General features: G+C 42.1%; 1 protein-coding gene across 47 annotated transcripts in view; it reads right to left on the reverse strand.

Moving 5' to 3' along the window:
• The window catches only part of dst (dystonin), a 124,283-nt gene that overhangs the window by 25,109 nt on the left and 83,257 nt on the right, over positions 1-15,917 (reverse strand). For 44 of the 47 annotated variants that reach the window (XM_083539087.1, XM_083539060.1, XM_083539098.1 and 41 more), the window contains 13 exons: positions 15,604-15,839; positions 15,384-15,513; positions 15,030-15,229; positions 14,153-14,648; positions 11,510-12,978; positions 3,445-3,606; positions 3,180-3,350; positions 2,823-2,989; positions 1,993-2,152; positions 1,446-1,772; positions 1,224-1,308; positions 392-633; positions 56-262 (listed from right to left, as the gene is read on the reverse strand). In XM_083539087.1, coding sequence (XP_083395213.1) covers positions 56-262; positions 392-633; positions 1,224-1,308; positions 1,446-1,772; positions 1,993-2,152; positions 2,823-2,989; positions 3,180-3,350; positions 3,445-3,606; positions 11,510-12,978; positions 14,153-14,648; positions 15,030-15,229; positions 15,384-15,513; positions 15,604-15,839 — 4,052 coding nt within the window. The remainder of the gene's footprint in view (positions 1-55; positions 263-391; positions 634-1,223; positions 1,309-1,445; positions 1,773-1,992; positions 2,153-2,822; positions 2,990-3,179; positions 3,351-3,444; positions 3,607-11,509; positions 12,979-14,152; positions 14,649-15,029; positions 15,230-15,383; positions 15,514-15,603; positions 15,840-15,917) is intronic. The other 3 variants (XM_083539070.1, XM_083539090.1, XM_083539095.1) reach the window with 1 other exon arrangement.

Here is a 15,917-nt window from a genome sequence, read left to right on the forward strand (position 1 = left end):
GAAGCCTTAAAAAAATCTGATGGTTTATTTTTCTGAGATATTTGTTGCACTTTACCTGCTGGGATTTTAAGATGGCCGCTCCGGTCTGGTCCACATGCTGAGAGATGGCATCGCTAGCTGCCCTGTAGCGCTCGTTGTCCTCTGTGATCAGTTTGTCAAGCCCCTCTCGGGCACGCCATGGCACCAGCTCTAACAGAGCGCTGCTTACATCGTTCAGCGTCTCTACTGCTGACTTGTGCTCTTGAACTTCCATCATTAATGCCTGGACATGAAACACAGTCGGTAAATTACATAAAGTTTATTTTTTGCGTACTGAAAGAAACACATACACAGTTATCCTCTGTTCTTGCATCCTGTTTCTTTCTCTTTCAAGCTGAAGAAGTGAACTCACTTTCTGCCTCTCTTGCACCTGACTGAGTTGTTCCCCCACTGGTTCCTGAGCTCCAAACGTAGCTAATTCAGATTCCACCTTCTCCAACCAGACGCGCAGCTCCTCGTGTGTATGTTGTACCTTATCAGCCAGAGACAGAGCCTTGTCCAGGGTCTTCATTACATCACTGCTCATTGTGCTTATGTCGGCATATCTTGTCTTTATTCCGTCCAGTTTGCCCTGAATAATGACGACTTCATCACCTACACAAGTTTGAAACAGTGAGATCAGTTGTGTAAACTGGAAAAAAAACACATTCTTTATTTAATTCTATGTTTCCGATATCTATTTCTCAGGGGGTTTTGAGATTAATCGTTTGTAGCCATGTGAAGTAATATTAAAAATAGACGATATAACCCATCATGCTGCATCGTGGTATCGAAATGAATCGAATCGTTGATACGATAATCGTAATCGTAATCGAATCGTAAAACCAGTGAAGATTCACACCTCTAGTTTGAACATCACCTGGGCACTTTTTTTTAAAAGCTGAACCCGTTTCTTTGAAATGAGGAGACGGGACACGATCATGACGTCCTAACCGGTAATGAAGCTCAAATACCTTTCGCGCAATTCTCACACTATCATCATTTTTATGAAAGGTTTTACAGGGAACGCTCATCGCGAGCCACTACACCGCTCCATTAAAAAAAAACGACAAGCGGTTTAACACTGACGTCCAAGGGTTGCCAAATCCTAGTTCCAAAATCTCCCTACGCCACCCTGTTTAATTAAAGAAAAAAACGCAGAGCGATGTGACACAATACTACCCCAATGTGATTGAGGGTCTTGCCTGTGGTTTGCTTGAGCAGCTCGAGTCCATTCTGCAGAGCCTGTTCAACATGCTGTCTCCTGAGCTTGATATCCTCATGAAGGGCCTTGACCATGGAACAAGCACATAACGAGATCATCAATGCAACTAAATCTATAAATATCGACAAAAGCAATTCAGGATAAATTAATAATGATGGGTTTAAAACGAATGTAGACTGAAGAGGAGGAGGTTCTGTTCTACCAGCTGGTCAGAGTGCTGTTTTGCCAGTACGCCCGGTGTATAGTCCTGGACAGAGACGTGTCCCAGTCTGCCGTGAATTTCGTCCAGCCAGTTCATGAGCGCTACCTCGTCCTCTCCAAACAGCCGAGTGTTAGCCAGAGCCCTCTGAAGCAGCTCGGCTTTGGTGCGGCAGCGTTCCTGCAGCTCGATGTAGCTGCCCTGAGTGCTGTCCAGTTTACTTTGGATGAGCTCTTTATCATCCACACAGCTGAGTGAGCGTAGAGCCTGACCGAGACTCATGGCCTGGTACAAGCTTTTACCGTGCCCTATAATCTCCTCCTCTAAAGCCTGATTAGCAGGGATGGCAAACCGAGTAGATGAAGCGAAACACATGGGTGGGGGGGATGATGATTTCAACATAAAGAGAATAAGAAAAAAAAGAAACTTAAAAACAAACATAAAGATGCAAAACACATGCAGCAGTAAAAAAAAATATCTACTGCAAAATAACTAAAGCAAATAGGTCATGTAAAAAAAAAAAAAGGTATGGCAGTTCCATGGCATGTACCTTATGCTGAGAGATCTGCTTCTCAAGCTTAGATGTTTGGGTGCCGATGGGCTCGGAAGTGGCCAGGCATTTCTCGGTAGCAGTGAGCCATTCTGTTAGTGGTTCCAGGGTCTCGTGGAACTGTTGGGCCACCTCCAAAATGCTCTCCAACTGCTTGTGTCTACCATAAAAAGAAAAAGAAAATAGTGGCCCAACACACAAAATGAACAGATACAGAAACCTAGTATACACAACAACAACAACAACAACAGCCATGGTGGTCTAAATCATGGCCTAGCGTTAAAACCACAGCGTCCATGCCGTATTTAAGTGACTATGTTTCATAATTTGGTCCGTGAGGGCCACATCGTATTTTCCTTTTTTAATGGGGTCGGTCGGTAACAGAAAATGACTCGCAGTCTCGCGAGTAAAAACAATCAGCATGCGGTATCAGTGATTTGCCTCTAGAGGCCGCTCTTGTAATGAGAGCAAACCGGACAGCTAGTTCCAGCTATCGGTGTCTCGACATCTATTAATATCTGAGGGACATTTTAGTTTAAAAAGCCAACCTTAATTATCAAATACAGATATGACGTGAGGAAAACATTTATTTAAAATTACATTTTCAAAATATGTTTCTGGCATTGTTTAGAGGGCTGTTCCAAATGTGGGGGCGGGACATATTCAGCTTGCAGGACGTAGTTTGGGGACCTCTGATCTAGGTCTTATTAACCTGGATCAACACTGGTTTATGAGTCCCATTTACTTATACTCAAAGAAAAAAGGTTTTCTGAGCCTCCAGCTACAAGGGAACTCTTTAGATTCATTCCCTAAGAAATCTTATTTTTTACCTGTTCTCAGCTTTCTTTAGCAGAGCATCCCATCTCTTCCCCAGGATATCAATCTCTTTTCCAATCTTCTCCTTATCCACAGAGTCAGCCATCTCTATCACTTTCGCCCCTTCTTTCTTAATAAGCTCCACCGTGGGTCTGCGGTCGTCCAGCAGTTTCTGTAAGAGCTGAATGAACCAGAGGAACATAAGCATATAGTATTAAAGGAAATGCAACCTGCAGATAACCATCTGTAGACTGTCCAAATCTCCAGAAAAATCCTGAGCTCATATTAAAGTACAAATAAAAAAACATTATTTTTAAACATTTTTAAATGTGAGGTCGTCACAAAATTCTGTGGAACCATTAAGCTCTTACCCTCTGTTCTTGTATTTGTGCTTTAACAACTTTAAACTCTGCTGATGGAGACTTCTGACTGTCCACCAGTTCTTCCGTATCTTTAAGCCAGCTGAACAGCGACTCGAGAGCATCCTGAAACCTTCCACAGTGCAGCAAGGCTTCATGAAGCTGCACCGAACGTTCTGCTACCTGAGAGCGCCATCGATACAACGATTCAGATGTTAGAAAAACAAAGCAGCACAAGAAATTGGATGACATTTTTTCCCCTTTTTTTCCTCTTAACCTTTTTGTTTAGGGTGTTCCATCTCGTATTGACCTCCTCCAGGTCGTGTTCAAGCGATTTGGTGCTGGTTCCTTTGGAAGCATTTTGAATAAGCCCCTGGCCTAACCAGTTCAGCTCTTGCAATTGCGTTTGGAGTGACTCAATCGTCTCTTTCTGGAAAACCTGAAATCAGTGGGGTAACAGAATGACACGTCAGATGGAAACAGTGATGCGAATCCCATTAAGACACATGACTTATAGAGACAGAGTCATTTATTACGGTTTCCTGATTAGTAAGTGATTAAAGCCGTTCGAAATGGTTGTTTAAAAAAATAACAAATACCTATTAGGCACATTTGTTCATCTGGCATGTGGTTCACAAGAAGAAATACCTTCTAGCTGCTAAATGTGATGGGTCTGAACACAAAACCAGTGTTCTTTAGCCATATCTTGCATTATTTCCTCTTTTCTATTACTAATATCAACGCTCTTGTTCATAAAAAAAATGTTTGGCTTCATTGGGAAGATTCAGATACATTCGGTTGCCAGTGTTTTAAGTTTCAAGCAGTCTGCATCTTCACTTAGGTACCATATAATCAATTTATAGGCAATACAATGATTGATTGTTGCCCATCTGTTGCTCAAAAAATGCACCCATCATCTTCATCCATCAGCTTAAAAGGCTTCAGCACAGGACCACCCCAATACTGACCTGATGTTCACACCACCTGACACACTTGTACCAGCACTTGTGACAATGTGACACTACCATGTCAGTGTCAAGGCTGTGCTATGAATGGGCTACTGCCAAAATAACATCTTAAAGGTTGGTGGTCCTTTTTTCACTAATGGTCAGGATGAAGGCGAGCGAACAAACCGGTTACTGACTGTACAAGACCTAAATAATTAGGTTTACTTGGAAACGTTGCCATTTAGTGCGCAGTGGTGGACAGTAAGGAAGTAATTATAACCTGTCACTGTACTTAAGTGGGTTTGTTGCGTATCTGTCTATCTTTACTGAAGTATTTCTATTTGGAGCAGTGGTGCAGACCTTCTGTTTAAACTAAAAACGTGTCCAAATTCTTACAGAGACAGAAAACCCCAAACAAATAAACAGCAGAAAAGGAAGACTTTCCTCTCTGAGTAAACCTTCATTGGAGTACCTGCTCCTTTACAGCGTTGTGTAAATGAATGATATTTACTTTTCCAAATTCCTTTTATGGCAAGAGTCTCCACTGAACATAACCTACAGTCTGAAACAAGAAGTCTGTGTCTGAGAGCTGCAGTCAACGCAGATCTGTGTAGGATCAGAGGAGTTGAGTCACTGACAGATTATTGTACCGAACTTCATTTATCCTGCTTGCGATCAAGATAAAGGGAGCGCGGTACTATCTAACTTCCCAGGAATTCATAAACATATGTCATGTTCACCTAAAAAGACAAGGCCTTATGCAAAACGGGGGTCTGTTGTGAAATACCTGCGAAGATCTCGCGTCCATGAGATCCATCTGAGAACACGCCGCTAAGGATGTTAACAAGCTCTCCAGCTCGTCATCTCCTATATAATTTATAGTCTGTTTGATTCCATTGGCAAGACCTGCCTCCCTTTCCACTGACAACAAGAAATCTTCTAAATCGGCCATTTTGGATTCTGTTGCTCTCTGCTCATTTTCATAACACTCTACATCTTTGGTCACATGTTGCTCTCCAGACGTCCTACGATTTGAGACCGGCTCCGGCTGCGTTACGACTACGCATAAGAGTTCGCACTCATCCTGAGATGTTTCCTCTGGAAGCTCAGATGTGGGAAGCTCGTCGTATCCCGAGAACGTCCCGGTCTGGGTGTTGAAGGTAGTGTTTGGTTCTCTGTTTGATGACACTGCTGTTATTCGGCTCTGTAATTCGGAGGAAAGTTCACAGGAAATGTGTTCACTATTAAGATCTATGGTACATGTGTCTTGTTCCTCATGCCTTGTGGAGTCTGTGTAGTAGACTGTAGTTGGTACCAAGCTTCTGACAGGGGAGAATGGAAATTCATCTTGTCCTGAACTGAGAGACACACCCGGTTTCAGTTCAGCTGATACATGAACAGCCTCGGTAGAAGAGAGGCTTCTGGTACCTAGAGCAGGTCTCATCAGGGATTTCTGTTTCCGTCGTTCTTGGTCTGTCGTGGGGCTGCACAGGCCGGAATCATCCTCGGATGTTAAGGAACTGGTCATGCTCCGACCCGGGCCCACTCGAACAAGTGCTTGCCGGTCTTGTACATCAGCACACAAGGTTCCGTACTCACTAAGGTTGCTCGGCCCAAAGCTTTTCCAAGAACGCCTGTGTTGTGGAGGCTCTTTTTTATCGCCCTGTCCACGCGGCCTACCGAGAACGGTTCCGGTTCCTCGAATAACGTCCCCGTTAATCTTATACCCATCAAACACCACACGGTCATCCAGTCTCGTTACGTCCCTCCCGCGCAAATCAAAGGTGCTGGACGAGGCCAGGAGACCGTTTCCACTAAGCGTGGTCATGTCCAAAGTGCGGTGAGGGTACGGCAAAGTGCCAACAAAGTGCCGGGAGGTCAGACTTCCCTTCGAACCAGAGTCGATTTGCTCGTTAAGACGCACAGTGTCGTAAATGGACCTCTGGGGAACATAGCAGTCATCGATGTTCAGGTCTTCTTCTTCCGGTTTCCCCACACAGGACGGGTTTTGCCGCAGACAGTCAGGTCTGCTAAGAGGTTTGCCCATTCTGACAACGGATCATTCAATTGAATAATGAGGTATACGCCTTCAGTGCAACAATTTTAAAGCGATAAAATCTCTGTGCATCTCAAGAGTCATTAAATAAATATAAAATATACCTGATAAGTAGTGTTTGATAAAAATATATATCAACCTTAACATATTTCTTTTTTATTCTCGAAAAAAATTTTAAATGAAAAAAAGCCAAACTCTAAAATATGTTTAAGATTCTGAGAAGTGGCTGAAGAATTTGCTACAATACTTTGATTTTATTAAAGAATATCCAATTTCAGTCAACACCACTCATATCCATATCTCTAAGCTGTCAGAACTTGCCCATTGTTGCCTGCTTCCTCAGTCCTAAGTTCCACCACAAATACCACGAGGGGGGTAAAGAAAAAAAGTGCTTGAATTTCCATGTTCTTCTGAAAGATCAGAAATGCTCAGAAATGAATTTATCTTCGTTTGAAGGTGACATCCTGGTCCAAATCCTCCAATTTGTGAAAACAAAGCGGCAGGGCTCCAGGATAAATACAAAGCTGCTCCTGCCTCTCTTGTCGTCCACCCGGCAATGACATCCACCCTTCTGGCAATGAGCTCAAAGCCCCGCCCCCTCCTTATTATTCTGCCAACATCTGCCACAGCTCCATTTGTCCTGAGAGCACATGTTGATTGGTAGATGCATGACCCTATTTAAACCCTCCCTCCCCCCTCGGTCTCTGCAGCGTGGCCCATTCGACTTCACCTCTTAGTCATCTACAGCTCGGAGAACATCTACCCCTCTCTCCTTTAGTGAAGGAGGAAAAAAAAGATTGAACAGCTCCCCCCTGCATGACATCACACAGGGCAGAAATAGATACTCTCTCTCTCTCTCTCTCTCTCTCTCTCTCTCTCTCTCTCTCTCTCTCTCTCTCCTGCTCTCTGGAATGATCACGCAATAAACCGTCGTCCAATCTGTATATTGTCTTAATTACTCTGGAATGTTTAAGGAGGTATCGGTCTTCAGTATTAACACTACAATCTCAGCCAAGTGCTTGTTTTCATAGCAGGCAAGTAAAAAAAGTTCTAAAGTGAGCAATGAGGGTCCAGTATGTGGAAAGTATTGGAGTAGATTCACTCACGTTACTGTAATTAAACAGTTTTTTTTTTTACTCAAAACACTTTTTAAAATCTGTAGTTTTATTTTTACTTGTGTTTTGTTTGAAGTATTGCACTTAACTACATCTTAAATCATATAAGTAATAAAAATAATAACAATGCAAAGAAGGGAAATTTCGCACCCTGGAAACTACTGCATCGATTGATTGATGGGTGGAGAAGGAACACGCCAAACTCACAAGAAAGACAGATTTAGACGGACAAGACAGACGCCAGTGATGCAGACGCCAGTGATGAAGACCAGGCTGAAAACGCATTTGTTTTGGGTTTTTTTGCTGCAAAAATGCATAACTCACATTAGACTAGTCACAGAGTGTAGTGTTGTTTTTTTATTTCTATTGCACTTAAATTTGTAAAGGTGCTCCATTAATTACAAAACAGCTCGTTCGATATTTATATCATCTTATCCTATTTTTCCCCACACTGTTCAAAAAATAACCTCAATTTTACTGAGCTACTTTTTACTTTCACTCGAGTAGATTTTTACTCCGGTAACTTTACTTGCACTTGTGTGGAGCTGGCAGTGATGAATAGGTGGTTAAAAAAGATCTGTGGGATTTACAGTAAGGATGAATCACACACACACACACACACACACTCACACACACACACACACAAACACACACACACACACACACACACACACACACACACACACACACACATACATATATATTTGACACAAAGTCTGATAAGATTTTACATTTACGGCATTTGGCAGACGTTTATATCCAGAGCGATTATATTTGCAGCTATGGGGTTAAGGGCCTCGCTCAGGGGCCGAGGAGAGGCAGTGCGGAGTGACGGGGATTTGAACTAATGACCCTCGAAATCCAGAGTCCAATGCCTTAACTACTAATCTACCACCTCCCATAGAGAATCTAAATGTAAAACTGGACTTTTGCAAACATTAAACATTGTGCAGTAAATCCACTATAAAAAAGATGCACTGTTCCGATGATATGATATTAGAGACACGACAGATCTTTGCTTTGGCCGGGTTTGGAGAGAATGCATACCAGAGCACACAAAGATGACAGGAACATCAGCACTTCTGAAAAAAAACCTCTGTCAACACACAAACAATAGGTCTGGGTTAATAAAAGTCTTTTTCCTGAGGACAAAGCGCGCTCCCGAACCCTTTCTCAGCGCTCACATGGTGGAGATTGTGAATATTGGGTGTTCCTCGAGCTCCACTCTTGTTGAACCATGTGAAAGGGGATCGCTATAAAATTCCAAGGTCATGATCACACAACAATGTGCGATAGGCTCGTTGTACTGGCGCAAGGATCTCATGTTTCCTCTCGGGGTTTTTTTTTTTTTTTACTGATGACTAAGCTCAAATCTGTGCACTTCATAAGCCGTTTTTTTTTTTTTTTTTTTACAACCATCATCACCTTTGGAGCTAGACACTGGCATGATTCAGAGAGAAATTCCTTTTGGTTAGAATGTTAGAATCTGAGATCATGGACAAGTTCTGGGAGAAGAGAAAAAATTCATTCATTGCAAGCTCAACAATTTGTCTTCCTTTAACAAAGTTTCATTCTGTATGCACAATAAACAGAAAGATGCGACAAAGAAAAAAAGGGATGTCCTGAGAAAAACCACTGCGAATCAGATTCAATGAATTCACTGAATGGCCTGAATAAACAGCAAACGTCTGAGCTGAAGCTGCTTGAAAGGCTCATTGTGTTAACTGCACAGAGGAATTCGGCTTCACCTCGTTCTCTACAAACGATCCTGAACGCTCCAAGTGTAAAAAGTTCCATTTTGTAATTTTTGTGAATTATGGATCTGGTTGATTTCTTACTTAAATGACGGGGTCCCTGAGAACAATAATGATCTTGACCGAGCAGCTGAGGGAGCAGTGAGGAGCCTCCCAGACACAGAAGCGAGACAAAAGAACGACAGCATGAGCAGCATGAGGCCCAAACGATCAGCTGCAGCTGATCCTAACACACACACACACACACACACACACACACACACACACACACACACACAGTTCACATGCATTCAAATTAACCGTCGACTATATTTTGGTTCACACGCATTAAATAATAAACTATTATAATCTATTTAAAAAAATTAAAAGGTGTATTTATAGGTTTAATACTGAGTTCAGAAATAAAAAGGGGTTGAGTTTTAGGGGTTTAGGGTTAAATCTCATATCTTGAACATACCGGCACTACAGAAATTCCTCTCAGGGCAGCAAAATACGTTTGATGTTTGGACTGAAATATAACTTCCAATCCTGCCAGGAAACCACATGGTCCACACAGATAAAGAAGTGAGCGCTGAAGCGGTGTATTTTAAAGCTGGTAATAAAATAACCATGAAGCTATACAAAAGGAATTTAAAATAAAGCACAAAAATGATATGCGAGCTTATTTAATGACATTTTTTTATTGCCATTTTCTCAACAAAAACAAAATAAACCAGGAAAAAAAAGAGAAATTTCTATAAAGAATAAAGTTTCAGTACAGGATCTGTACATTAATAACGGTTATAACTGCTGCATGAAGATGAAGTTATTGGGATGAAAGAAAAGCGTTTCATGTAGAGCAGTGGGATACTGGCAGGGCCGTGTCTCTCAGACAGAATGAATCAGGAAAACCGGCTCACTTCTGCACCCAAGACCATGTCGACTCCCTGCTGGCTGAATGTTCTCCAACAAAAAAAAGAGCCAATGGGAAGGGACCCTTATGCTACCACCAGATGCTCACTGACAAACTAAAAAGAAGCATCTTTAGCACGTGGCCACAATATGTTAAACTAACAAGGTCATGAGTAGAATATTTACTATTTACAAGAATTGGACAAAAGACTGTAGACAATATCTTTTCTTTTTTTGGACATACAGAGAGCAAATAGATCCAAATTTAATTGTTTAATAGTATTTAGTGTAATATAGTGTAGATGGAAAATGTGCATGTATAATAATGGTGTGTGTGTGTGTGTGTGTGTGTGGGGGGGGGGGGGGGGTTCAGGGGGGCTCAGCTGGAACAAGAACTTTTTTTTTTTTTTTATTGAAATTGTTGTTATATTATGTAAAATATCAATACAAAGATTTTCAGACTAATCAGACGTTCCATTTACGGCATTTGGCAGACGTCCCTACCCAGAGTGACCCATTCATACAACTGAACAGCCACGGTGTTAAGGGCCTTGCTCAGGGGCCCAGAAGTGACAGTTTGTCTTACCTGGGATTTAAACTTACGACCTTCAAAGCCAATATCCTAGCAGTAACCACTAAATAACCACATCCCCATTCCCAACAGTCAGGTTCCAAAAACAAGTGGAAAAACTTAGTGAAAAAGGAACAGCTCAATTTTACAGCCCATGATGTTGGAATGCTACACTCAAGATTTAGACGTCCACATGCAGAGGGAAACTTGTGGGCTACATATTATCATCTTGTACAGAGTGTGGCAGATATTTCAAAGCTCTCAAGACCCCTGGGCCACTTCCAGCCTGAGGATCTATTATATCCGGCCCACGATGTAATATCCTATTTCTATTCTATTTTCTATTTCTAGTTTGACTCTGCTCAGTTTTTATTCTTCATCCCTCAAAGCTGCTCAAACACTCTGCATGTTTGGAAGAACGTATCTGTGTGAGCAACTTTTCTCTGTTCTCAAGATGAACAAAAGGAGACACAGGATTCATCTCACTGATACACACGTTTTTGAGAGTTTCCACAGCACAGAACTGAACCCCAAACATTAATGAACTAAAAGCCAAGAAAAAACTCCTGAGAATGTACCGCTTTTATCCTGTTTGTCTTCTTGTTCATTACAGTTTGACGGGTGTTTGGGCCTCTACTTAGACCTGGTATTTAACTTTGGTCTCGTCTATGAGCAAGTTTGTCACCACTGGTGTATGTGTTGAAAATAAAACCAAATAGAACGCTGCTTGTTGGGTTTACAGCATGCCCATGCACGCTGCACATGCTCATACCTGATACAGTATTTCACCAAAAACACTCACAAGGCTTGTATTATATGTAATATTCTTGGAGCATAAATAATATCATCACTTTGTCGAGAAGATGAAGCTCAAACGAGAACAAAGGAATCTGTGTGCATGTGCAGTCCGCTGTTATACACATAATGAATCCATTCATACATACAGAGAGTTTTAGTTTTATCTAAAAAACACAAGAAAACATGACAACATGAATCTAATGATCCTACCTTGAAAGCCTCCAGCTGCTGGTTAATGACATCTGTCTCCATTCCAACAGTTCCTTGGGATTCCTCTTTCTTCTTTGCACCAGCTATTTCTTTTGAGACCGTATCCAGCTTGTGGTAAAACTCTCCCAGATGTTTCAGTGTATCCTCAACCTGCTCTTTCCTCCCAATGGCCCGATCCATCAGTTTGCCACTCTGCTTACTCAGGGCCTCGAGGTCTCTCTTCAGGCCTAAAAGATCTGGTGAAGCCTCTGACTCAAGCATCTTCTTGCAGTTGTTTTGGGCACTGGTTGTGTTGGTCATCAGATCCTGGAGTTTTTTCACAAAGCTCTGAATGGTTCCTTGTTGATCTTGTAGAGTTTTCAGGTCTCGGGATACTGGGCCCATATTATCCAATTCATCGTCCAGGTCTGCAAAGGTGGTGAACATCTCCCGGATGCTGTCCTGAAACTGTCCAATGCCCTGCATTTTGTTCTCCAATGTGGAGCACTGCTCTTCAGTTAATTTACTGATGGAGTCGTGCTCTTTCTCCAAGGTGTCTGCCTGAAGGAGGAGATCTATCACCCCATCAACTTCTGGTACATCCACTACCAAACTTTGAGCCAGGCTTTTGAGGTCGTCTATCTGATTCTGCAAACACTCTAGATTTTTCTGCACAGACTTCATGTTAGTTAGGTTTTTGTTACTTAAACCTTGGACACCAAGACCAGCTTGAGATTCGAGCTGCTTTCTGGCACCCTCGACTTGGTCTGAGATGTCTTTATGTGCTTCACTGAACTCTTTCAACCTCTGCGAGAGCTTCTCAAGGGTTTCTTTCTTGAGCTGCAAACCTTCTGTCAACTTATCTATATTCTTCCCGATAACAGTCTTCTCTTCATTGACTTCATCCACATCTGCTGTGGCCACCTCTAGAAGACTGTCAGCAGCTACGTTCAGCAGTTCCATCTGACCACGATGTTTGTCCACATCCCTCTGAATGTCCTTTATCTGTGAGAGGGAGTTCTCGACTTCCACAGGATTCACACTGAAATTTGCTTTATTTTTCTTGTCTTCACATTCCTGCAGCCAAGTGCTCAAGCTCTCTGCATGTTCTTTGTATTTTCTGGTCCTCTCCATAGCAAAATTGAGCTTCTCTGCTCTCTCACTGGCACCCTGCTTTACTTTCTCCCAGTTGGACCTGAGGGCCGAGAGCTGTCCTTGGAGAGCTAACTTTTCCTCTCCTTCTGTATTGTGTAGGAGAGCCTCTGCTTCCCGGAGAATGTTATTGTACGGTTCCTCTTGTTGACTCAGTGCACTCTGGACAGCGCTAAGCTCCTTTAGACTTTGTAACAGAGTCTCTTCCTTGGTTGAGACTGGATGAGGCCCAGCCTGCTCCTTCAGTATTTGGTCTAGCCAGCTTTGGAAGTCTTTAGATGTCCGATGAAATTCTTGGGAGCTGGCGAACGTTGAGGTGAGATTCTGAATCCTCTTTCCTGGAGAAACAATTAGAACACATTAATATGGATAAGTAATGGCAACTTGCAATCAATTCCAATATCCAATGCTACATCTAAATGTTTAGACAGAAAGGTGCTGAAAGGCATATGCTGTTCATGAACTGAAGAATTTTAAAGGTCAAAATGCCACCTGTTGAACATATAAATATACCAGAAGAGAAAATGCATGAGTCTGAGTAGTTACTCTAAAATTAGTGGCCCCACACTACGGCCCACGGACAAAAATATGTCCCGCCACCACATATGGAACGGCCCTCTGAACATGGCAGAACCATATTTAAAAAAATAAATTATTTATAATATTATATCTATATTTCATGATAAATGTTGGCTTTTAAACTAAAATGTCCCTCAGTTATTACCAGAGGTCGAGGCACCAAAAATCGATCACTAAAAATGTCAGCTATCGGCAAAAATCCCTACCCATAGTTTTTCCGACTTCCAGTCTGCTGTCGTTACGAGAGCGGCCTCTAGAGGCGAATCACTGACACCACGTGCTGATTGTTTTTACACGCAAGACTGCGTGCTGCACAGAGAGCGCTATATTCAATATATGATTTATAATTTATTCATTATATAATTCAATATATTTATAAAAAATACTCATTTATTTCCTAACACATTTTCATGATTCAGTACTGTATTTTTTTATTGGATGTTTTGGTAATAAATTTCAGCACTATTTTACAAGAAATGTTATGTTTTATTGTTGTTTTGTCCAAGATCCCTTTTCAGCTGATTATCGGCAAGTACAAAACTTGCTATCAGTCAACCTCTAGTTATTAACGTAGCCTAATTATTTGTTATATTTACGCACCAGACACATGCATACAGAACGCATAAGTGAGAAAACGATTTCAATATCAATTATTTTAAATAATGCTCTTTTAATAGGTGATATATCTCCTGAAAAGTGATGCTCATTTATCTGTATGGTGCAGAACAGGAAAATAAACTAATCTATAAATAAATAAATTGAAAATCATAATAAAATACCCACAATAACACTGGTAGTTACTCCAGCCCATGTCATTTCCTGTTACAGACTGACCCCCATTAAAGAAAGGAAAAATGATGTGGCCCTCACAGAGAAAAGTTCTGATCTAAATGCAAACAATTACACATTTTTTGTGAATGTAATCCAACAAACCTGCTTTGTCTTCAAGCATCTTAAAGGGTTTGGAGACACTTTCCAGCTGTGCTGTAAGATTGGCTCTGAGATACTCCTCAGTCACTAAAGCTGAAAGTTCAGAACACAGACTTTCTGCCTCCTTTAGCCTCTTTTGCTCCTTGCACAGCTCTGCCAGGACAGCATTTGTGGCTTCTAACTGCTTCTTGACAGCATCGGGTTGTGTGCTGAGGGATTGCAGGCCGTTGAGCTGAAACTCCAGTGCTGTCGCACTCTCACCCAGATCCCGTAAAAGCTCGTGGAACCGAGTGGTCTTACCCACAGCTTGCTCAATGAGGGCATCACGCTCGGACAGCTGGCTTGTCAGTCCTCGCCACTTCTGCATGATAACATCCAGCTGTTTCTGGACCTCCTCTACTGTAGGGTCCTGGTTTCCTGACGCAGTACTGATAACCAGTGCAGCTTCATTCAGCTGCTCATACTGAGGTTTGCGGCCTTCGAACTCTTTCAGAAGAATCTAGGATGAGGTTAGAAATGTTGTGCATGGTGTTTACAGTAAAATCATGCCTTTATACTTCGGTATTTATTTTACCTGATTTTTAAACATGCAATACGAGGTGGCATCAAAAACGTTTTGTAACACGCCAACAGATGGCAGCACAAGGCTGCACGCACAGTCACAGGGAGCACCGACCTTCATACGTCAGTGTGATAGACAGATAAAGTACTTTCTTGTGAACATAGCCAATCTTTTTGATACCACCTTGTACACATTACAGCACACTGATATTAAAATGCAGATCTTGTTTAACGGTTAGCAAAGTCTGCTCATATTATCCACAGCACATCTTATGCAGCAGATTTCTTTCGACAGTATTTCTGCTGGACTCTCTCCTACCTGGACCTGCTGCTTTTGTGTGTTGAGCATATTAGGGTCTACAGATAGAGGGCCTAGAACACTCATCATCAGATCTTTCTCTTGAAGCCACTGTAAGAGCTGGGGTTGGTTTGTCTGAAAGAGCTCCAGCATGCGGGATGACTCCTCCAAATGCTGCTTCCTATTCTCCACACAGCCCCTGACCTCCTCCCATCCTTCATCTGTAACATGGAGAAAAGCATGAGCAACATCACTCATAAAATGCAGAATACTGCATTTAAGGTGCTCTTCTAGCTACAGAACAGCTTTTACACAAAGGGATGGTTTAAAGTTCTGAAAAATGATGGAACAGGTTTAGTTTCAGGAGATGCATACCCATCTGTTTCAGCATGTTCCTCCATTTCTCTGCCTCGGGTGAATCAGGGTTTTCCTCGATCAGCCGGAGAAGCTTCTCCCTCAGTTCTTGGTACGGCTGCTGTTTTTGGTGCATTTTTTCCTCATAAGTCTTGATCACAAGAGAAAGAATTAGCGACTTCAATGTAAACAAAAAATAATGCGTATTCACACTCTCAGCTATACACATGAGCGTACTCACCTTCTGGCGTTCCATCTGCATTTTCACGGAGTCTTTGCCTGCTGGCTCAGAGTTCCAAGAAACTGCCGTCTTCTTCATGTTCTCCAGCCATTGCAGTGTTGACTGAGAATCTTGTTGGACCCCTTGGACCTTTAGCAACAGAGCACTTAGCTCTGATGATCTGGCCTTCAGCAGCTCCCCAAGACTGCTATAATCCTCATTGATGCAGGACATGTTCTGCTGCACCAACATCAGCTCTGTAAACAGACAGAAAATATAATGGATGTGACTATAGACCGTAGAACAGATTGGTATTATTCTTTGAGAAGGTGCAT

This window comes from Silurus aristotelis, assembly GCF_946808225.1.
Source record: "Silurus aristotelis genome assembly, chromosome: 4".
Classification (NCBI taxonomy): Eukaryota; Metazoa; Chordata; class Actinopteri; order Siluriformes; family Siluridae; genus Silurus; species Silurus aristotelis.